At 42.3% G+C, this 22,500-nt stretch overlaps 2 protein-coding genes and 2 long non-coding RNA genes across 4 annotated transcripts in view; 3 read left to right on the forward strand and 1 right to left on the reverse strand.

Annotated features, from left to right (window-relative positions):
* ror1 (receptor tyrosine kinase-like orphan receptor 1) overlaps positions 1–2,929 on the forward strand; it is a 49,115-nt gene extending 46,186 nt beyond the window's left edge. Inside the window, exons 8-9 of the mRNA XM_031575002.1 lie at positions 1–1,022; positions 1,549–2,929. The exon at positions 1–1,022 is cut by the window's left edge and continues 435 nt beyond it. Coding sequence (XP_031430862.1) covers positions 1–1,022; positions 1,549–1,603 — 1,077 coding nt within the window. The 3' untranslated portion in view covers positions 1,604–2,929. The remainder of the gene's footprint in view (positions 1,023–1,548) is intronic.
* A 4,299-nt stretch (positions 2,930–7,228) lies between these two features.
* LOC105913174 (fetuin-B-like) lies at positions 7,229–9,326 on the forward strand. The gene is made up of 7 exons (XM_031574786.1): positions 7,229–7,444; positions 7,558–7,662; positions 8,149–8,221; positions 8,325–8,488; positions 8,569–8,682; positions 8,903–9,001; positions 9,097–9,326. Exons 1-7 carry the CDS (start codon positions 7,256–7,258, stop codon positions 9,220–9,222), a joined length of 870 nt encoding a protein of 289 aa, XP_031430646.1. The 5' UTR covers positions 7,229–7,255; the 3' UTR covers positions 9,223–9,326.
* Positions 9,327–15,768: 6,442 nt separating this feature from the next.
* On the forward strand, positions 15,769–16,503 carry LOC105913175. The gene is made up of 3 exons (XR_004164523.1): positions 15,769–15,867; positions 16,076–16,174; positions 16,270–16,503. It is a non-coding gene; the product is annotated as an uncharacterized LOC105913175 (long non-coding RNA).
* A 1,288-nt stretch (positions 16,504–17,791) lies between these two features.
* LOC105913176 lies at positions 17,792–19,877 on the reverse strand. The gene is made up of 7 exons (XR_004164456.1): positions 19,662–19,877; positions 19,429–19,545; positions 18,878–18,950; positions 18,610–18,774; positions 18,411–18,524; positions 18,102–18,200; positions 17,792–18,006 (listed from the first exon to the last, which is right to left on the reverse strand). It is a non-coding gene; the product is annotated as an uncharacterized LOC105913176 (long non-coding RNA).
* Positions 19,878–22,500: the final 2,623 nt, after the last annotated feature.

The raw sequence follows: 22,500 nt of genomic DNA on the forward strand, positions 1-22,500 counted from the left end.
GCGGCCCACTTCTTCGTGCACAAGGACCTGGCGGCGCGCAACGTGCTCGTGGGCGAGCAGCTGCACGTCAAGATCTCCGACCTGGGGCTGTCTCGGGAGGCCTACGCGTCCGACTACTACCGCGTGCAGCCCATGGCGCTGCTGCCCATCCGCTGGATGCCGCCGGAGGCCATCGCCTACGGCAAGTTCAGCACGGACTCGGACATCTGGTCGTTCGGCGTGCTGCTGTGGGAGATCTTCAGCTTCGGCCTGCAGCCCTACTACGGCTGCAACAACCAGGAGGTGATGGAGATGGTGCGCAAGCGGCAGGTGCTGCCCTGCCCCGAGGACTGCCCGCAGCGCGTCTACACGCTCATGGCCGAGTGTTGGCACGAGGGGCCCGCTCGCCGCCCGCGCTTCAAGGACCTCCACGCCCGGCTGCGCGCCTGGGAGGGCATCTCGTCGCACGCCAGCTCCAGCACGCCCTCGGGCGGCAACGCCACCACCCAGACCACCTCCCTGAGCGCCAGCCCCGTCAGCAACCTGTCCAGCCCGCGCTACGCCGGCTACATCTACCAGGCGGCGCCGCAGGGCCTCCCGCCGGGCCAGATCGCCGGCTTCATGGCGGGGCCCATGTCCCAGGCCCAGCGCTTCATCCCGGTCAACGGTTACCCCATCCCGCCAGGCTACGCCGCCTTCCCCGCGGCCCACTTCACCACCGGTCCCCCGCCCCAACCCGTGGCGCCCCGGGTGGTGCAACACTGCCCGCCGCCCAAGAGCCGCTCACCCAGCAGCGCCAGCGGCTCCACCAGCACGGGTCACGTGACCAGCGTGCCCTCCACAGGCTCCAACCACGACGCCAGCACGCCGCTGCTCTCCCACTGTGTCACGCTGGCGCCCATGGCCTCCTTGCCAGGCGGGGGCGCTATGCCCATATACGGACACATGGCCCAGAAGCATGTGCAGATGGACCCGTCACAGGCAGCGATGCTGGCCGACTCAAACAGACTCATGTACAGCGAGTCCATCATCACTGCAGACCTGTAAATACACCCGATGTACCCCGCCGATCCTTTTGATTTGTTCATGTTTTTATTTTCTGTTCTCATAAGAAAGATTATAATTATTAATATTTTTAAAACTTGCTTTTTGTAAATAAGTTTAAAAAAAAACAAAAATAACCCTGAATGAAAGATTTATATTCTTAGAAGTTTTTTTGTTTGTTTTGGAGACAAAATGCTAAAAAAAAAAGCAGGACAAAAGCACAGCCGTGTGGTGTGGTCCGGTGTTTTGGCAGTGCTGTTTGGTGTGACAAACCTTGAGCTGTGGACTCCCTTCCTTTCCCTGCTGTCTCAGACAGCATCCTCCCCACAGCAGTCGATACCTCTCTCCAGCACAAACTCAAGCCAATAACCTTGGGTACTCACACTGCCCCCTATGTTGTGCCTTTCTTCTGCTAGAAAAAGACCCTTTGGGAGGGGAGCGTGGTCGATTTTGACTCTTGTCTCAAGCTTGCATCAGCATGCTTTGTCTCACACTCTCCCTCTATCTCTCTCTCCATCTCTTTAGCTCAATGTCATCTCCCCTTTGCTACAGCAGGAGCTTAAACCCTTCCTGGACCTGAGTGATGGACTTCAAAGTACCACGGATGAGCTTCTGGCAGCCGGGAACGCTCTTAAAGGGCCAACCCCTCTGGCTGAGAGAAAAGACGCTTGGAATGAAAGCCCCTCGTGCTCTAAAACACAATATCAGCGAAAGGGCTATGTGAATGTTTATGGACAAGCGTTATTCAATATTACTGCAGAGCCTGCCCTCTGTTGAGTTCTGAGGGCTATAACTGATACACACACACACACACACACACATTTATATATACACATACACACTCACAAACACTCTCTCTCTCTCACACACACAAACACACACACACACACACCAGAGATCCAGACTGAGAGCCGTATGACTCCATATATCTCCAACATACTCTGTGAAACACACAGTCACCACAGTGCCTATGGAATAGGCGTGAGCCCGTGAGAACTCCGAGCCAACAACAGGTGTTTAATATCACTAATCAGCTCACTGGCCCACCGGCAGACACATTAACTCCATTCATAGTCTCATAGAAGGACGGGAATAAAGAGACGGTGCTCTACATCCTCCACATGAATCAGCTGTAGATATGTTCAGGGTAATGAGAAATGATCTGCAAGGACTGCACACAGAACTTCACATGCATTACAGGAATGAAACGGAAAGGTCATTTAACCTTAGCTTATCTCACATTGACCAGGATTCATTTAAGCAGCTAATAGTCACTATTTGAATGTTTTTGTTGCTATGCAACTGTTTAGTACAAAGACACCCCTTGGCATGAGTTAAAGACAATCATCCTTATTTTCAGGGTACTTAATGAATTGAATAATGTTACTGTCGATTCTGTTCAGTCTACCTACACTACCGAGAGGTAAGATGGTTCAAGGTTGTGTTCTGCTAAGAAACACAAGACGAGTCACATAAGCTCCTTTTCTGCATTTTACACCTTGCCTTCAACCTTTTTAGTTTTATAACTACAATGTTACCTACCTAGGCATCTGAAATTAGTTTTATACACTACAATCTTACCTACCTAGGCATCTGAAATTGTATACAGGTATCATCTGTTTTTTTTTTTTTTTTACATGTACATGATGTGTATCCCAGTTCAAAAACCACTTAAAAACACAGAGACTGTGAATCTTGGTACTGGAGATTTTTCAGTGTGCTGTTTTACCTGAGGTGCCTTTTTGTGTAGAGGAATGGACCTTTGAAGAATGAGCTGAAAAGGTTTACAGCCACATGTTTATTGACCAAGAGGCCTTGTTTGTTTTTTTGTTTTTGGTACTTGTGAGAAGATATTTGCACAAATGTTTTGTATTGCAAAATCATAATTAAATTTCATTGTTTGTCATATGTTGGTTTTCTATGATTATTCACTTACCTAAACAAGGGGACATTTCAAGGCCCACTTATCCTTTCCCTGTTGATTGCATGCTGTAACCACTAGGTGGCAGTAACTCCTTTACGCTGGTGAAGAGCTGCGATGGTCAACCGTTGTTCTGGGTAGGGGGTGTGCAGCTGTATATTCACCTGCCTTTCAATGGACATCTTATGAAGCATTGGAAATAGGAACAGTGTTTTCATCCCAATTGATTGTTTTCCACAGTCACACCAGATCTGTCTTCAACTGGGTACTCTGAATGTCTTTGCTTATCCATTGAGGAACACGCAAAGCTTAAACCAAGAGACCCTTTGAAGCCATTTGTGCTGTAAACTTTCCAAACATTTCCGTCTGTGTACTCTTTTAGCCATGTCATGTTGATGCCTTCAGTTTTATTAAGAGCACACACTAAGAGTATCTAAAAGTGGCTCTTCATTGAACCGGTCCACCACACAGAACCTTTACCGTTTAAAAGCATTCTGCGTTGAATCAATGGAATTAGAACTTCTAAGGCCTCTTGCTAGGGGACAGGGAGAGTTGTGCATAAATATGTACCATATCCTTGTGACTGCGACATGAACTGCCCCCTCATGGGTTATAAAATCAATCAGATTTTAGTTTCCATGTTAGTCGGTGGTGTCCATGAGCAAGGACAATGGTGACTCAACAGTACCCAATCTTACAGTTTATGAACAAGTGGCTGAACAGGACGAGAGTCGACTTCATGGCACATCATAGATGTCTATTCAGTGTAGGTTACTGAGCCATATTCAAGAGCAGCCTTCAAGCAGGCTTAGGTGGAGGGACCTAGTCTAGGCTCGTCAGTAATCATGTGATCTGTCCATTCCTAACCGTAACCATAAATCATACATCACCCAACACTCTAGGCATATTCAGAAATCCAACAATGATCAGAGGTCTATCTATAGCTACAACCATATCTGTCAAATTTGTGGAATTGTAGCCGATTTTATTATGCTATGTTATGTTATATATTATGTGAATTCTGTGTCATGCTCAAAGTGTATTAGTGTGATGGATTTTAACCACAAGAGGGCAGTATACTCACACTGCCTTGCATTCTCACCAGTTTGAGTCACACTAAATGAAAACTACCTGGTTTAGTCATTTTTCAAGCATACATTGAACACTGTAAAACTTCTGTCCCTCATTATTTTTAATCTAAACCTGAAATCATTCATGTGTTTGAATATGTATGTATAAAAGGGTGGATTTTTTAGAAAGAGGGTTCTACTAATGGACTAATCTACTGGGATCTGCTGTGATTGTGTGTGTGTGTGTGTGTGTGTGTGTGTGTGTGTGTGTGTGTGTGTGTGTGTGTGTGTGTGTGTGTGTGTGTGTGTGTGTGTGTGAGAGAGAGAGAGAGAGAGAGAGAGAGTGTGTGTTAGATCTTCCCAAACACATAAACATGCGGAGGTCTGTGATGAGAGGTGTTGTATGTCTCGTGTTTACATTTGTTTTGGGGTAGGAAAATGTAAATGTGGTTTTCATTAGAAACCTTTTGATTTACACTTCAAAGCAAAGTAATGGTTTCTGTTGGGTTGTTTTTATGTGAAATAGTTTTTCTTCTCTTTCTGCTTTTCTGGCAGAAGAAAGCAAGGTGTGTGTGTCTAAATGAGAAAGGGATTTGAGTGTGCCCTTGTGTTTGCATTCAACTCCACAATAAGTGTATGTCTGTGCCTGTGTGTGTCTGTGTGTGTGTGTGTGTTACTGATAGTGCTTGTGTGTGTGTGTGTGTGTGTGTGTGTGTGTGTGTGTGTGTGTGTGTGTGTGACTGCAAGTGTGTGTGTGTGTGTGTGTGTGTGTGTGTGTGTGTGTGTGTGTGTGTGTGTGTGTGTGTGTGTGTGTGACTGCAAGTGTGTGTGTGTGTGTGTGTGTGTGTGTGACTGCAAGTGTGTGTGTGTGTGTGTGTGTGTGTGTGTGTGTGTGTGTGTGTGTGTGTGACTGTAAGTGTGTGTGTGCACCCCTACATCTGTGCTTGCCAAGAGGAGCAGTGATGGAGCCCATATGGAAAGATGCTTAGCTGAACACACTGGCTCTGGCTGGGAGTTCTGGAACTCTTTTCTTTTCTGGAACACTCCCAGATCGCTCGGAGTTAGGATTCTGGAATGCAAGACCAATATTTGTTGTTTGTTTTCCATAGTCTACGGTAATCTATCAGAAACATAATCGACCAACAAGCCCTTCTCTGCTTGTATTGCAGGCCTATGTAATCATACTCCATAACGTAACAGTGCGGCATAGCAACCTAAAAACAGGGGGAAATTAACTTGGCAAGGGCAGTTCTATTTGACCAAAACTACTTTGTGCTGCTGTTGACCAATAAACGATTTAATAATGACATTTATCTTGTCTAGTAGCGTCTTTGCTTTGGAAAGAATCGCTTTTAGTTGTAGATTAGCCTGCTTGACTAAAACATAGGGTGTAGCGCAGGTTATGCCAGAACAGGTTATGCAAAACTATGTAGCAAGTGTAGCTAAACCATGCATTTCTACGATCATTTAAGTGTGCTTTTAATTTTTTTTTAAAACAGCCGTCAAAATGTGGGTTTGGCCAAAAAGCTCAGAGACAGAGTGAGGGTTCAAAAATACATGTTTTAATACATGTTTTATTACTCTTCAAAATGTCCAGGAAACCTGCCCAACCTCTATATCAGGGGTGTCAAACTCAACTAGACAGAGGGCCAAAATTAAAAACTGCGTCCACGTTGAGGGCCGGACATATTCGATATTTATTGAAAAAGAATATATATATCATATATTTGTTCATATGTAAACATGAACTTAAGTTTAACATAGAGTTACTGAATCTGGGACAAGCAGCCTATTGCTCAGGCTTTTTAGTTATTGCCATCAGTGGCATTCATTTCTTATGCCTCTCTTTTCTGACTGCACATCGCAGGTGCGATGGTCAGTCCAACAAGTTTGTCCCAAGGCAGCCCCATTTCATTTACACATTTGGATACCTCTTCAAAGAGATCTTTCCCCGTAGTTGTTGTGCCATGCATTGATTTAAATCCCAAAAGTTCATCTATAACGCACAGTCGAGTCCACTCCACGGATGAAGATTGACAGCACAGATGTGTCGCTGCTCTCATCCACAGAAAGGGAGTATGCGCTGAAATCTTTTCCCTTTCCCATCAGATGTTGTTGTAGATCGGTGGCAAGGTCACATACACAATCAGCAACGGTGTTTCTGCTCAGACTCACATTTAAAAATGCTTGCCTTTTATCAGGGCACACGATGTCGCAAACTTGTATCATGCATTTCATGACAAATTCTCCCTCGGTAAAGGGTCGGGCTGCTTTAGCGATCTCCGCAACTTAAAGCTTGCCTTCACAGCAGCCTCACTTTGTGATTTGGCTTAAAAACACAGTCTGCTGTGACACCAGCGATCTTTTCGAATCCTCTTCCTTCTGGAGCTTCTGTTTCATGTCCAGATGTTTGTACTTGTCTTGGTGTTTCGTTTTATAGTGCCGTCTTAAATTATATTCGTTCATTACAGCCACATCGGCTCCACACACAAGACAAACAGGTTTACTTTACATCGGTAAACATATATTCTGCCAATATTGGCGATTTTTTGGGGGGAGAGAGACAGGCCGCAAGCTAACCTTTGACTTCAGGTGATGAGGCTACATACAGTGGGGCAAGGGCTCGCGCTTACGGGCCTAAATTGACGTAGGCTACCAACGCGGTGGCAGTGCATTGTGGGACTTGCAGTATTAGTGGTGCGTGCGACATACCGGCGGCCGCGGCAGGCCAGCTGTGATAGACATTACATATCATCTGGAGGGCCAAATAAAATTACACCGTGGCCCATTCAAATTAATGGAACTTTTTGCAACATTCCGAGGATCCGGTGGGACGGATGAAATCGCTGGGCCGGTGACGGGCCGGATCTGGCCGCGGGCATAGAGTTTGACACAAGTGCTAGGTAAATGTGATTGGATGGTACAGAATCCCACTTAGGAGGGCTTCTGTCTTAAAGGGGGGATGTTACGACCCTGGCGGGTCTAGGCCCCGCCCTGTGAGATTGGCATGCCTGTTTCCCTGCTTTTCTCTGTCTCTGCAGCAGGTGATTGGGGACGGATAGGTGTGTTCCTTGATTGGCTTGATTGGATTCACAACTGCGACCAACTGAAGAAGAAATAAACTACGCTTATTGGCTGAGGCCTGATAAAATCACACCCACTCAGAGTATAATTAGTTCACAGTTCAGACCTTGGGTAGGATTCATCTCTCTCACGTCAGTAATTGGCAGACTGCGTTAACATGATGAAGCTGTCTGTGGTGTTCTTGATGATGCACTTGTGTTGGCCTGGCTCTAAGGCTGGGAAAGGGTGCCATGACCCTGATTTGCTGGAAAGAGCAGAAGTGGCTCTAGATAGAATCAATAAAGATAGAAAAGAAGGATATATACTAAAACTGGACCGACTTTATGACTTCAGCATGGAGCCAAAGGTGAGTACACTCAGCCTCTCTCTCTGTCAGTTATGGTCACACTTTAACACTCCTAACACTTTAGCATCTCTTCCATGAAAAACTGCTGAATTGTGCTGATTTGTCATTAATAGGGAGAAAATTACAACTTCTTCATGGATGTGGTGGAGACGAAGTGCCATGTTCTGAGCAGAAAACCATTTAAGTCATGTGAGATCTATGGTTCTGTTGGTGTAGAAGTAAGGAGAAGTCTATCTTACTACCTTAGTGTTTGGGTGTCTTTTAGTGTATACACATCTACATAGTCAAAGGGAGAAATTTTACTCCTAGAAACATTTTGAAATGCATATCTTAGTGCAGGCTGTTCTTGTTTGTGATTTCCTGATAGTGTAAAAAGTTACCAAATGCTTGCTAAAGAATCTCTTATATTAAAGAATCTTTTGAAGATGCATCTCTTCCAAAAGCACTTCCCCTCCTAATACCCTAACATGTCTAACACTCACCTACTGTGCAATTCTTTACCAGTTCTCCTTGCACTTTGTCTTAATTAATGGAGTTAGTCCTTACGCTTACTCCAAGGTCTCTTACTGTACTGAGTTGTTCCTCACTTTGGATAAACCTTTCTACCAAATGAATACATGTAAATATAAATGATCTGTACACATTACTTTTTCTTTATTTTGGATTTCTTTATTTTGGTTTTTAATACCTATTTTCTGTAATAGGTTTATGGACGCTGTACGATATCAAAGGCTCCACATGACATGACAACAAGATACCACTGTGTTCTTTTAAAAGGTATGCGTAGAGGTGATTAAAACGTATACAAAGACAAACAAATGCCAACATTTGCAACATGTCAACAATAACCCTTTTGTTTTATTTAAATTGTGGATTGCAGTGAAACCATCAGCCATCGTTGGGGTGTGTCCAGATTGCCCCACAGATATAGACTTGGATTCAAACGATATGGAGAAGGTGAAACTGACTCTGCAGCGGTTCAATTCAGAAAGTGGATCGCTCAAATACTTTGCCTTGCTCAAGGTTACGAGGGCAACAATGCAGGTATTATTCTTTTGCAGCTTGAACGTGCTATTGAACATCGCTTTTCAGCATAGTCATGACTTAACGTTTCTCTCCAACAGTGGGTTGTCGGCCCTTTCTATTTTTTTGAATATACAATTCAAGAGACCGTCTGCACAAAATCCATGACTGATGTCAACGTTGATCAGTGTGAAATGAACAAGTCGGAGTCTGCTGTGAGTATTCCAAGAACCAACAATCGGCAATACCAGGTCACTCCATAACCAGTGTTTATGCAGACCCTACATTATTATTATTATTATTATTATTATTATTTGTTCGACACATTACTCATGACTGTAAAGGTATTCTGTCTAGAATTATTATTGGATATTATGCACCGAAGTGCTTAAACGTGGCAATCTTTAAACCAAGTTCACTCCCATTGTCATCAAGAGAGTGGGATTCTGCAAGGCATCACACCTAAGTGGACCCCACCTTCCACTCTCTCCTTCGATCGATGTAAACTGTGAAATATATGAACCTGACCGCTTGGTAAGACTTTTCAAAGACTTCTTAAAGCTCTTTTCAAACTTCATCTTAATAACCTGATCAGGATCCTAAGGGTGGATTTCATAATGTGATTGCAGGGTGACAAACCCGATCCCTTGCTGGGTTCTGTGGAAGTTCGTCCCTCTACTTCCACTTTGCCTCCAAGACTACGACCGAGAAGCAAGAACTGTCCTGGAGATTCTACAATTCCCAAGGAGATGTAGTTCTGAACATGGCCGACCAAGAAGACTTTTCTGAAAAAAGCAGCACTGCTGTTGAGATGTTGAATGTTCAAAATAAAGATAAGAAACATTCCAAATTGTTCTAAGTGTAAAAGTCTATCATATTATGAAAAAAGGTATTGCTTTGTTGTGGTATGTATGGCTTACTTATGGTATGCCTGCACATATGCATCATATACATTACATTGATGTTTGAATTGCTTGACACATTTGGAACAATTGTACATGGCTATTGGATGTAAAATGTGCATATATAACACATACATTTTAAGGCCAATACTCTCTTTCATAGCCTCTGGCTTCATTTTGATGTCTTGGTGCAATGAAGCCACAGGGTAAAAGTGAGCCGCCATCTACAACTTGCATTGAATTTAATGAAATCCTGGCCATAAAGTTTGTGCATATGTGCACACATAGCTCACCTAAGATGGCAAGTCATCTATCTCTGCTGACCAGAGCTCAGGCAATATCTTTCCATGCAATGCACAGACTTTCATAAGGTGTTGCAATGCATTCTGTTCAGACCTCTGTATGCTGGGTGATGAAGCTTACACGACAGTGATCAGCCTACTGTTGGGTTCAACAAGTGGTCAAAATGTGCAGTTGATTATAATGACAATGATAATATCAACCTTGTTATTATTATACACTACATGTTCTTTTGACATCTCATTCCTTGATGCTGGTTGTGATATTCCTGTGAAGTTGTAACACCAGCCATAACCTCATACATTTCCATTATCAATGACATAAGGAGGCAATAATGTATCTAAGAAGGAAATGCATCACACATAATCAACCTGAACCAGAAAACCTCCATAGTTATGGACTCATATCAGCACATTCATGAGTGCACCAATTAGTCATTAATCAGTCAATTCACAGAATCACAGGCCAGTCTACCAATTAACATCACCAGAATCAAACTATTGCATAAGCCCCTCCAACAGAAGATCATTTTTGACCCTAAGAAGCGCACTTTCCATGCTAAGACAGACAGAACCAATTTCAAAAGGCTGCTTTGAAGGCATATGTTCTGTACTATATGTTTCTTTCGCTGTCCAACGCAATATCAATTTGGGTTTGTTTGTCTACATTATCTGACATCTATAGACAGCTCCTTAATTAACATAAGGATTCGAAACTTAATTTTAGAGAAACTGGCTGAATTGAGGCTAATAGGTGAAAATTCACCCTAGTTACCTCAGGACTCCGGAGCTGCATATAAGTATATTTATTAGACAAACAACAATTTCAATCGGGCTCACTCCCAGCACAAGGCTGAAAGCGAAGCAATGATAAACACATCTCACAAGGTTTATATAGACAGAAGTTGAGCGTTCAGCAGGGAAAACCACGTGGTGGATTTCTGACGTCCGAGGCAAGGATGGAAGTTTTGCAAGGTCGGAAGAAGCACAGTTCTACCCTTCTTATCACTTCTGGTCTAAACATGCTCTTGTACATATGCAGACTAAGTGGCACCTAATATTCTAAGTTACACACACGCAGAAACACAGAAAAGCCATGTTCCTGCTTACATAAGTAAATGATTCATATAAGGTAATTAATAATACAAGGCACTTGATTATTATATTCTTAAGTCATTAACAGTGTTTGGAAATTATCTCCATGTCCCTCCTTTTATCCGTTTCAATGGATAATTCAAAATCACAATCAAAATCACAATTAAAATCACAAATCATCTTTCTTAATTCGTCAATTATCAATTTCAATGGATAACCTCAAAATCATCACTCTGAGCTTCATCACATGGATTTTCGGAACAGAGATCATTACTGAGCATCACTCCATATCATCATAAGTCAATCATTTAAAATGTCGTCATATTTTTCATCACACATTTGAATACTTTGCCTTTGTAGGCCAACATAGTGGATGTTGACTGTGTGTGTGTCATTAGCTCGCCTAGGCTTCAGATAACATTCAAACAAGGCCTCTTTGCTGTGTCCTTGAAGGCCCTGCTCCCCATCAGGCATTCTGTTGGACAACTTTTTGCATCTTTTGTTTAGGATCAGATCTAAGTCTTTCCCATCTCGGGTGTTATCAGGGACATATGTGCAACATTGGTCAGTACCAAGCATGACACAAATGCCTCCATTCATGGCAGTGAGAATTTCAAGCACAGCTGTGTTTTGCCACGTTAACCTGGAATTGGCGTGTAGTTCTTCTCTGATCGTTTGTAGTCCGTCTCTGGTCAGGTTTTGGAACTTCATTTCAGTGTAGTAAAGGAAGTTAATCCAATCTGTGTGTGCTCCGATGACGCACCAGGGGCAGAGGGTAGATGCCAGGCCATTGGCTGCTGGGTTCAAGGCTTTGTAGTGGTCTGGAATGCCTCAGGGAATGCCCAGGCCATCGGACCAGATCCCGCTGTCATCCCCTGCTTCTCTCCTCCCTCGTAAGGAATGCATTGGAACGTTCCTCAGGTACTGGTGAGTCTTGGACCTGGGGGTAATCTGAAAAGGTTGTACCAACATTGTTCTAGCACAAGGCCCAGACCAACCCACAGGCAGTGTAGCTCTTAATTCACCATCCCCACATATCAGCTATGGCTATATCCTGTACTTCAAGAAGTCTGCCATTCAAACACATCCCCGCTATTCTACATTCAGTGGAAGTATTTAACTGTATTTCTCTCCCATTATCTATCACATGTGTAATGGTTTTACATTGTGTCCAGTGTCCTTGGTGTGCATCATTCTTTTCCCCAGGTTTTAAATAGCATTCAAACAGAGCATCTTTGCTAATAATGTGTGGAGGTGGTGTAACATTGTCTGGCATGTAGGGCCAGTTCAAATGTGAACAGTCATGCTGTATAGCTGTATCATTAAACGCCCTATTTCCCATCATCAGCAAACATTCTTCAGAACACATTGGCTGTTGTTTGTAGTTAGATTGGGCAGGAAGATATGAACATTCTTTTCAACGACACGAGGTGTCCTAGATGGCACATCTCACACGTGCACTTCTTAGCCAAGAGTAAGTTGACATGTTTCTTCCAGGCTTCAGTTTCTCTAAATTCTTTGTCGCAGTGATCTATGTCATAAGGTACAGGGGTCGCCAGGAGTGGTTTGGTCGGCACCCTGGGCCCTGCACAGACTAAACAGTCACCTTGTGGTATGTGCGTTCGGACGGTCTGATTTACCCATTTCCACCACGGATGATCTTTAGCCAGGTCCCATCGTGGATATTCGTCCAGGGCCTGTGTTTGCTGTATCATTCATAAGTATGTTACTAGAACAACAATGTAAAATCCTACAGTCGTTGCTAAGAGTCCCCCACATCCTTTGGCCCACTTTCCGTAACCTCCCATGACCTTGCAGAGGAAGAGACCTCTTACTCCACAATTTCCACTAGGTTCTAATCGCCCAGGACAGTACTGTATCTTCTGCCAGCGGTTAAGACGAATAGAATCTAAACATCTAAACCCCTTTGTAGGCTGGTCTTCTGTCACAGTGGGCACACCCTGGAAACAGCAAAGAAAGATGATCTTTATTCCTCTGCCTCAGCCGTGTGCAGGCTTACCCGTTTGCGTTGAGCCAAAAGTATCCACGTGGCTCTCTCAGCTATTTTGACTGCGGTAGGTGTTGACAGTAGCACTTGTTATGGTCTGTCCCATCTGGGCGAATGGCAGTGTTTTCTTTTGAGGCTGTTGATTAGGACCCAATCTCCTGGTCCAACCTTGAATTCAGCCTCACAGTGTTCCTGTGTAGGGGAGAGAAGTCTGAGAGCATTTAGTTGACATCATCTTTGCCATATATTCTGCAAATGTATATTCAATCTCTTTGTCTGTTTCAGCAAACAGTTTGAGTGCTGAGGCAGTGTAGATTCTTCCATACATCATTTCAAACAGTGATAACAACATGCATGCTTAATTTCACTAATTTTACTCTTGGATTCTCAATTAACTTTTAATAGTTTGGTTCATTCTTTTCTACCAGTTCGGCTGACTGGGGGTTGTATGAACAGTGATTGTCTATGGCTAGACGATATTTCTTTCTTTCGTTTAGATTCAACTCAATAAAATCTATAACTGAATGTTTAAACATCTTTCAAACAAAATCATTTAATAAGAATTAAAAAATATAAAATCAATAATGAATGTTTAACCTTCTTTCTCATAAAATAAAAATAAGAAGTATAAATATATGCTTACTATCCCCACTTATTGAGGCATGTTTTCACCATGGCTCAATATTACAGCATATCTTTTAGTATTGTGAGATCTAATTCTTCAATTGTGTACGTGTCAGATGGTTGTTGTAGTGCAACCTGGTTTGTAGCCTTGTCTGCTTTTTGGTTTCCCAATGAAACCGGGTCTTTTGTATGTGTGTATGCGCAATCAGGGAAATCAGTTCTGCTGCTTGTGCAGAATAGTGTGGAAGTAGTGGCTATGCGTTCAAGGTTTATTTGCTTGAACCATCAACAAACAATAGTTAAATCAGCTTCTGGAAAAGGCATATCTTGTAGGTCAGCTCTGGCTGCCATAGTTTTGATCTGTCTTCTGCCGTAAGTAAAAGTGTAACTGGGTTAAATGTCACGCAGCGCTCAATATTGATATAAGGCTGAGTGAGCAAAAAATAAAAAATAAAAGTAAGCATGTGGAACTTTCAGTGTAAGTGTCTGTTTAGTACAATAGGAGCAGAGGCCTGCAGCCACTACTGCTTGTAAACATTCAGACATTGCTTGGGCTACTGGATCTAGCCGTGTTGAATAGTATGCCACTGGTATCAACTTTAAGTCCCCACTTATCCATTAACACAGATGTTATATAACCTTTTTTTACAGTCTACAGTTTGTACGAATGGCTTTGTCATACACCAGGGTATGTTGTTTACAGGTCTTCTTATCTGGAGGAACAGCATATTCTTTTGAGCCAGCACTCAACCCCCACCCAGCCTGTGTTAGTCCAATGCATCATTCTAGGTTAATGTAGTTAGTGTGACAGGCTTCAGTTTCTCTTTAAATCTTTTTGGGGCTAAACAGTGTGGATTCACAACTGCGACCAACTGAAGGAGAAATAAGCTAGGCTTATTGGCTGAGGTGTGATGAGGGCTGATAAAATCACACCCACTCAGAGTATAATTAGTTCACAGTTCAGACCTTGGGTAGGATTCATTGCTCTCACGTCAGTAATTGGCAGACTGCGTTAACATGATGAAGCTGTCTGTGGTGTTCTTGATGATGCACTTGTGTTGGCCTGGCTCTAAGGCTGGGAAAGGGTGCCATGACCCTGATTTGCTGGAAAGAGCAGAAGTGGATCTAGATAGAATCAATAAAAATAGAAAAGAAGGATACATACTGAAACTGGACCGACTTTATGACTTCAGCATGGAGCCAAAGGTGAGTGCACTCAGCCCCTCTCTCTCTCTCTCTCTCTCTCTCTCTCTCTCTCTCTCTGTCAGTTATGGTCACACTTTAACACTCTTAACACTTTAGCATCTCTTCCATGAAAAACTGCTGAATTGTGCTGATTTGTCATTAATAGGGAGAAAATTACAACTTCTTCATGGATGTGGTGGAGACGGAGTGCCATGTTCTGAGCAGAAAACCATTTAAGTCATGTGAGGTCTATGGTCCTGTTGGTGTAAGTAAAGAGAAGTCTATCTTACTACCTTAGTGTTTGGGTGTCTTTTAGTGTATAAACATCTACATAGTCAAAGGGAGAAATTTTACTCCTAGAAACATTTTGAAATGCATATCTTAGTCCAGGCTGTTCTTGTTTGTGATTTCCTGATAGTGTAGCAAGTTACCAAATGCTTGCTAAAGAATCTCTTATATTAAAGAATCTTTTGAAGACACATCTCTGCCAAAAGCACTTCCCCTCCTGATACCCTAACATGTCTAACTCTCACCTACTGTGCAATTCTTTACCAGTTCTCCTTGCACTTTGTCTTAATTAATGGAGTTAGTACTTACGCTTACTCCAAGGTCTCTTACTGTACTGAGTTGTTCTTCACTTTGGATAAACTTTTCTACCAAATGAATAAATGTAAATGATCTGTACATTACTTTTTCTTCATTTTGGATTTCTATCTTTTTTGTTTTTAATACCTATTTTCTGTAATAGGTTTATGGACGCTGTGTGATAGCAAAGGGTCCACATTACATAGAAACAAGATACCACTGTGTTCTTTTAAAAGGTATGTGTAGAAGTGATTAAAATGTACTCAAAGACAAACAAATGCCAACATTTGCAACATGTCAACAATAACCCTTTTGTTTTATTTAAATTGTGGATTGCAGTGAAACCATCAGCCATCGTCGGGATGTGTCCAGATTGCCCCATAGATATAGACTTGGATTCAAACGGTATGGAGAAGGTGAAACTGACACTCCAGCAGTTCAATTCAAAAAGTGGATCGCTCAAATACTTTGCCTTGCTCAAGGTTACGAGGGCAAGAATGCAGGTATTATTCTTTTGCAGCTTGAACGTGCTATTGAACATCACTTTTCAGCATACATGTCATGACTCTTAACGTTTCTCTCCAACAGTGGGTTGTCGGCCCTTCCCATTTTTTTGAATATACAATTCAAGAGACCGTCTGCACAAAATCCATGACTGATGTCAACGTTGATCAGTGTGAAATGAACAAGTCGGAGTCTGCTGTGAGTATTCCAAGAACCAACAATCGGCAATACCAGGTCACTCCATAACCAGTGTTTATGCAGACCCTACATTATTATTATTATTATATGTTCTACACATTACTCATGACTGTAAAGGTATTCTGTCTAGAATTATTATTGGATATTATGCACCGAAATGCTTAAACGTGGCAATCTTTAAACCAAGTTCACTCCCATTGTCATCAAGAGAGTGGGATTCTGCCAGGCATCACACTATAGTTATTGGGACCTTCCACTCTCTCCTTCGATCGATGTAAACTGTGAAATATATGAACCTGACCGCTTGGTAAGACTTTTCAAAGACTTCTTAAAGCTCTTTTCAAACTTCATCTTAATAACCTGATCAGGATCCTAAGGGTGGATTTCATAATGTGATTGCAGGGTGACAAACCCGATACCTTGCTGGGTTCTGTGGAAGTTCGTCCCTCTACTTCCACTTTGCCTCCAAGACTACGACCGAGAAGCAAGAACTGTCCTGGAGATTCTACAATTCCCAAGGAGATGTGGTTCTGAACATGGCCGACCAAGAAGACTTTCCTGAAAAAAGCAGCACTGCTGTTGAGATGTTGAATGTTCAAAATAAAGATAAGAAACATTCCAAATTGTTCTAAGTGTAAAAGTCTATCATATTATGAAAAAAGGTATTGCTTTGTTGTGGTATGTATGGCTTACTTATGGTATGCCTGCATATATGTATCATATACATTACATTGATGTTTGAATTGCTTGACACATTTGGAACAATTGTACATGGCTATTGGATGTAAAATGTGCATATATAACACATACATTTTAAGGCCAATACTCTCTTTCATAGCCTCTGGCTTCATTTTGATGTCTTGGTGCAATGAAGCCACAGGGTAAAAGTGAGCCGCCACCTACAACTTGCATTGAATTTAATGAAATCCTGGCCATAAAGTTTGTGCATATGTGCACACATAGCTCACCTAAGATGACAAGGCAAGTCATCTATCTCTGCTGACCAGAGCTCAGGCAATATCTTTCCATGCAATGCACAGACTTTCATAAGGTGTTGCAATGCATTCTATTTAGACCTCTGTATGCTGGGTGATGAAGCTTACACGACAGTGATCAGCCTACTGTTGGGTTCAACAAGTGGTCAAAATGTGCAGTTGATTATAATGACAATGATAATATCAACCTTGTTATTATTATACACTACATGTTCTTTTGACATCTCATTCCTTGATGCTGGTTGTGATATTCCTGTGAAGTTGTAACACCAGCCATAACCTCATACATTTCCATTATCAATGACCTAACAAGGAGGAAGCAATAATGTATCTAAGAATGAAATGCATCACACATAATCAACCTGAACCAGAAAACCTCCATAGTTATGGACTTGTATCTCAGCACATTCTTGAGTGCACCAATTAGTCAGTCAATTAATAGACTTCCTGTGATTCACAGGCCAGTCTACCAATTAACATCACCAGAATCAAACTATTGCATAAGCCCCTCCAACAGAAGGTCATTTTTGACCCTAAGAAGCACACTTTCCATGCTAAGACAGACAGAACCAATTTCAAAAGGCTGCTTTGAAGACATATGTTCTGTACTGTATGTTTCTTTCGCTGTCCAACGCAATATCAATGTGGGTTTGTTTGTCTACATCATCTGACGTCTATAGACAGCTCCTTAATTAACATAAGGATTCGAAACTTAATTTTAGAGAAACTGGCTGAATTGAGGCCATGGTATCAGCGACAAGTCAGACAGCGTTTTGTCCCGAATATTCAGGACCAGCCGAATTACAGAAATACAAGACAACAGACGGCCGACACACTTGTTGGACTGATCACAGATGGAGCGCCTGCGATATGCAGCAAAAGAGGCATAAGAAATTAGCTCTGTTTATAGGCAATAACTACAATTTCCAAATTTGGAATGTTTCTTATCTTTATTTTGAACATTCAACATCAGTGCTGCTTTTTTCAGAAAAGTCTTCTTGGTCTGCCATGTTCAGAACCACATCTCCTTGGGAATTGTAGAATCTCCAGGACAGTTCTTGCTTCTCGGTCGTAGTCTTGGAGGCAAAGTGGAAGTAGAGGGACGAACTTCCACAGAACCCAGCAAGGGATCGGGTTTGTCACCCTGCAATCACATTATGAAATCCACCCTTAGGATCCTGATCAGGTTATTAAGATGAAGTTTGAAAAGAGCTTTAAGAAGTCTTTGAAAAGTCTTACCAAGCGGTCAGGTTCATATATTTCACAGTTTACATCGATCGAAGGAGAGAGTGGAAGGTGGGGTCCACTTAGGTGTGATGCCTTGCAGAATCCCACTCTCTTGATGACAATGGGAGTGAATGTGGTTTAAAGATTGCCACGTTTAAGCACTTCGGTGCATAATATCCAATAATAATTCTAGACAGAACACCTTTACAGTCAGCAGTAATGTGTAGAACAAATAATAATAATAATAATGTAGGGTCTGCATAAACACTATGGTTATGGAGTGACTTGGTATTGCCGATTGTTGGTTCTTGGAATACTTACAGCAGACTCCGACTTGTTCATTTCACACTGATCAACGTTGACATCAGTCATGGATTTTGTGCAGACGGTCTCTTGAATTGTATATTCAAAAAAATAGAAAGGGCCGACAACCCACTGTTGGAGAGAAACGTTAAGAGTCATGACATGTATGCTGAAAAGCGATGTTCAATAGCACGTTCAAGCTGCAAAAGAATAATACCTGCATTGTTGCCCTCGTAACCTTGAGCAAGGCAAAGTATTTGAGCGATCCACTTTCTGAATTGAACCGCTGGCAGAGTCAGTTTCACCTTCTCCATATCGTTTGAATCCAAGTCTATATCTGTGGGGCAATCTGGACACATCCCGAGGATGGCTGATGGTTTCACTGCAATCCACAATTTAAATAAAACAAAAGGGTTATTGTTGACATGTTGCAAATGTTGGCATTTGTTTGTCTTTGAATACGTTTTAATCACCTCTACGCATACCTTTTAAAAGAACACAGTGGTATCTTGTTTTCATGTCATGTGGAGCCCTTGATATCCCACAGCGTCCATAAACCTATTACAGAAAATAGGTATTAAAAACAAAAAGATAGAAATCCAAAATAAAGAAAAAGTAATGTACAGATCATTTACATGTATTCATTTGGTAGAAAAGTTTATCCAAAGTGAGGAACAACTCAGTACAGTAAGAGACCTTGGAGTAAGCGTAAGTACTAACTCCATTAATTAAGACAAAGTGCAAGGAGAACTGGTTACGAATTACACAGTAGGTGAGAGTTAGACATGTTAGGGTATCAGGAGGGGAAGTGCTTTTGGAAGAGATGTGTCTTCAAAAGATTCTTTAATATAAGAGATTCTTTACCAAGCATTTGGTAACTTGCTACACTATCAGGAAATCACAAACAAGAACAGCCTGGACTAAGATATGCATTTCAAAATGTTTCCATGAGTAAAATTTCTCCCTTTGACCATGTAGATGTGTATACACTAAAAGACACCCAAACACTAAGGTAGTAAGATAGACTTCTCCTTACTTTTACACCATAATCATGACCATAGATCTCACATGACTTAAACGGTTTTCTGCTCAGAACATGGCACTCCGTCTCCACCACATCCATGAAGAAGTTGTAATGCGTCCCAGTGTCTCCCTATTAATGACAAATCAGCACAATTCATCAGTTTTTCATGGAAGAGATGCTAAAGTGTTAAGGAGTGTTAAAGTGTGACCATAACTGACAGAGAGAGAGGGGCTGAGTGTACTCACCTTTGGCTCCATGCTGAAGTCATAAAGTCGGTCCAGTTTCAGTATGTATCCTTCTTTTCTATTTTTATTGATTCTATCTAGAGCCACTTCTGCTCTTTCCAGCAAATCAGGGTCATGGCACCCTTTCTCAGCCTTAGAGCCAGGCCAACACAAGTGCATCATCAAGAACACCAGAGACAGCTTCATCATGTTAACGCAGTCTGCCAATTACTGACATGAGAGAGATGAATCCTACCCGAGGTCTGAACTGTGAACTACTTATACTCTGAGTGGGTGTGATTTTATCAGACCTCAGCCAATAAGCGTAGTTTATTTCTTCTTCAGTTGGTCGCAGTTGTGAATCCAATCAAGCCAATCAAGGAACACACCTGTCCGTCCCCAATCACCTGCTGCAGAGACGGAGAAAAGCAGGGAGACAGAACAGGCATGCCAATCTCACAGGGCGGGGCCTAGACCCGCCAGGGTCGTAACATCCCCCCCTTAAGACAGAAGGCCTCCTAAGTGGGATTCTGTACCATCCAATCACATTTACCTAGCACTTGTGTCAAACTCTATGCCCGCGGCCAGATCTGGCCGTCAAGCAATTTCATCCGGCCCACCGGATCCTCGGAATGTTGCAAAAAGTTCCATTTATAACGCACAGTCGAGACGCATAAGAAATGAATGCCACTGGTGTTTATTACAGTGCATGAAGTGCCCTGTATTGTTATTCCTACGTGGCTTCTTATTCTTTTTACTTTTTTCTGCGCTTAATTCAGCTTCGTTCAAACTTTGTGACGTAGATCTTGTAAAGGACACTTCAGCTATGTATTTCTCATTTTTCTAAACTTTTACATTGGGACCATTATGACATCATAATAGGGTCATTGAACTGGCTTGCACCTGTGCTTCACTGACACCTGCGCCAATTCCAAGGCTCCTCTTCTCTCTGTCCCTCTCAATTCAACTGTAACTAGGAAGATTAAGAGACACCTTCCATTCTCTACTTTTTTATCTCTCCATCTTTCTCTCTATCCCTCTCAGTCTACATTCTCTCACACTACATCTCTCTTCTTCACTCCATTTGTCTCTCCTTTTTTCAATATTTTCCCTCTTCACTCTCTATCTCTTTATCCATAGCCACTCTTGTTCACTCTTCTTTCCTTTGTTCTTTCCTTCTTCCACTCTTCTCTCCTTCTTCCACTCTTCTTTCCTTTCTTCTTTCCTTCTTCCACTCTTCTTTCCTTCTTCCACTTTTCTTTCCTTTCTTCCTTCTTCCACTCTTCTTTCCTTCTTCCACTCTTCTTTCCTTCTTTCAATAAATATTGAATATGTCCGGCCCTCAACGTGGACGCAGTTTTTAATTTTGGCCCTCTGTCTGTTTGAGTTTGACACCCCTGCCCTAGACAGAACAATGAACATTTATAGGAGGTGGTGCACCATTTCTAAAAAAAAGGGTTAGACACAAAAATAAAACAATACACAAATGACAAAACAGACCCTGAGACATAAACATAGTATTCCTCAGTATGCTAAAACAAAGAAATAACTATGTAATAAATAATCACGTTTTACAGGTATGTAAAAAACCAACACCTTATCGACGTGATTTGGCCAAGACCATTTATCATCCTAACTGCCATAACAGGGAATCAGCAGTCCAATTAAACTGGGAACCAAAATAAATGTTCAGTGTTTCCGGCGGGCGCTTCTGTACGTTGGACTGACTAACTAGCTGAGGCCGCAAACTCTCCAACACGTCAGTAATCCATTTTCTTTTCGTCAGTGGCACAAAGTTGGTGCACCAACCTTGTCCACTTAAATAAATGGTTTTAAACTTTGTTGAAGTTCGTGTAATCAGTTTTATGTTTGTTTGTGTGTGAGTGTGTGTGACCAAAACCATGTGTTTGGGTGTGCTAGCAGTCGCAAATATGGGGTAGGAGTGTGCCGTTCACGTGCGGTCGCACCACGACCGTCACGTCAACCAATCAATAACTAACACTAAACCTATAAAACAATAATTATATGATGGTATCATACATTGTATCCCTGTATTTTAGCACTGCATAGAGTTTGGTGTGACTTGAGCTATACAGGTAACATGATGCTGATCAGATCAGTATACTGACTCTGAATGGTATGCCCCTTTATATCTTTTCTTGCTCTGGTTTCTGGTCTATTAATGGAAACCTCTCATAGATCTCAGAATCAAATCCACCCCTGAAACAACTGGATCCTTGGGCTGGATTTTCTAGATTAATAAAGGTGATTTGCAGTGTGTATAAATGCAGAAGAATAGCTGAATGTTGTGATTTTCAGTCCTGACAGGTATGCCTTTGTTGCATTGCTAGTGCTTTTCATGTTACTGTGACATGATGACTATATTTAAAAGGTTACAGTCTAGGTCTAATATGGTCTCTAGGGGGGGGTATTATATGAGAGCATTTCAGGGTATCCACTGATGTATTCAATCCATCAAATCTCCTGTTTTACTTTCTCTGTACCACACATCCAGGTAATGCTCCTACACACACACACACACACACACACACACACACACACACACACTCACCATAATGCGCATGATGCTTGCTGTGGGCTAAACAGGTAAAGCCCAGACTCTGCTGTGGCGGGCATGCTGCTGCCCCTCTGCTTCTCCAATATGGATGAGGTCTTCAGATTCTGCTGCGCCCCGGGGACTGCATGTCCGCCATGTCTGCATTCCCCAACCCCACAGAGTCGTCTCCTCTTCTTCCTGGGGTCTTCTCTTCATCATCTGTTTTTTGAAGAGAGGAGAGAGATTGATACAGAGAGAGAGAGAGAGAGAGTGGAAGAGAGGGATGGATAAAGCAAGGAATCT

The sequence above is a fragment of the Clupea harengus genome, chromosome 10 (genome assembly GCF_900700415.2).
Source record: "Clupea harengus chromosome 10, Ch_v2.0.2, whole genome shotgun sequence".
Taxonomy (NCBI): Eukaryota; Metazoa; Chordata; class Actinopteri; order Clupeiformes; family Clupeidae; genus Clupea; species Clupea harengus.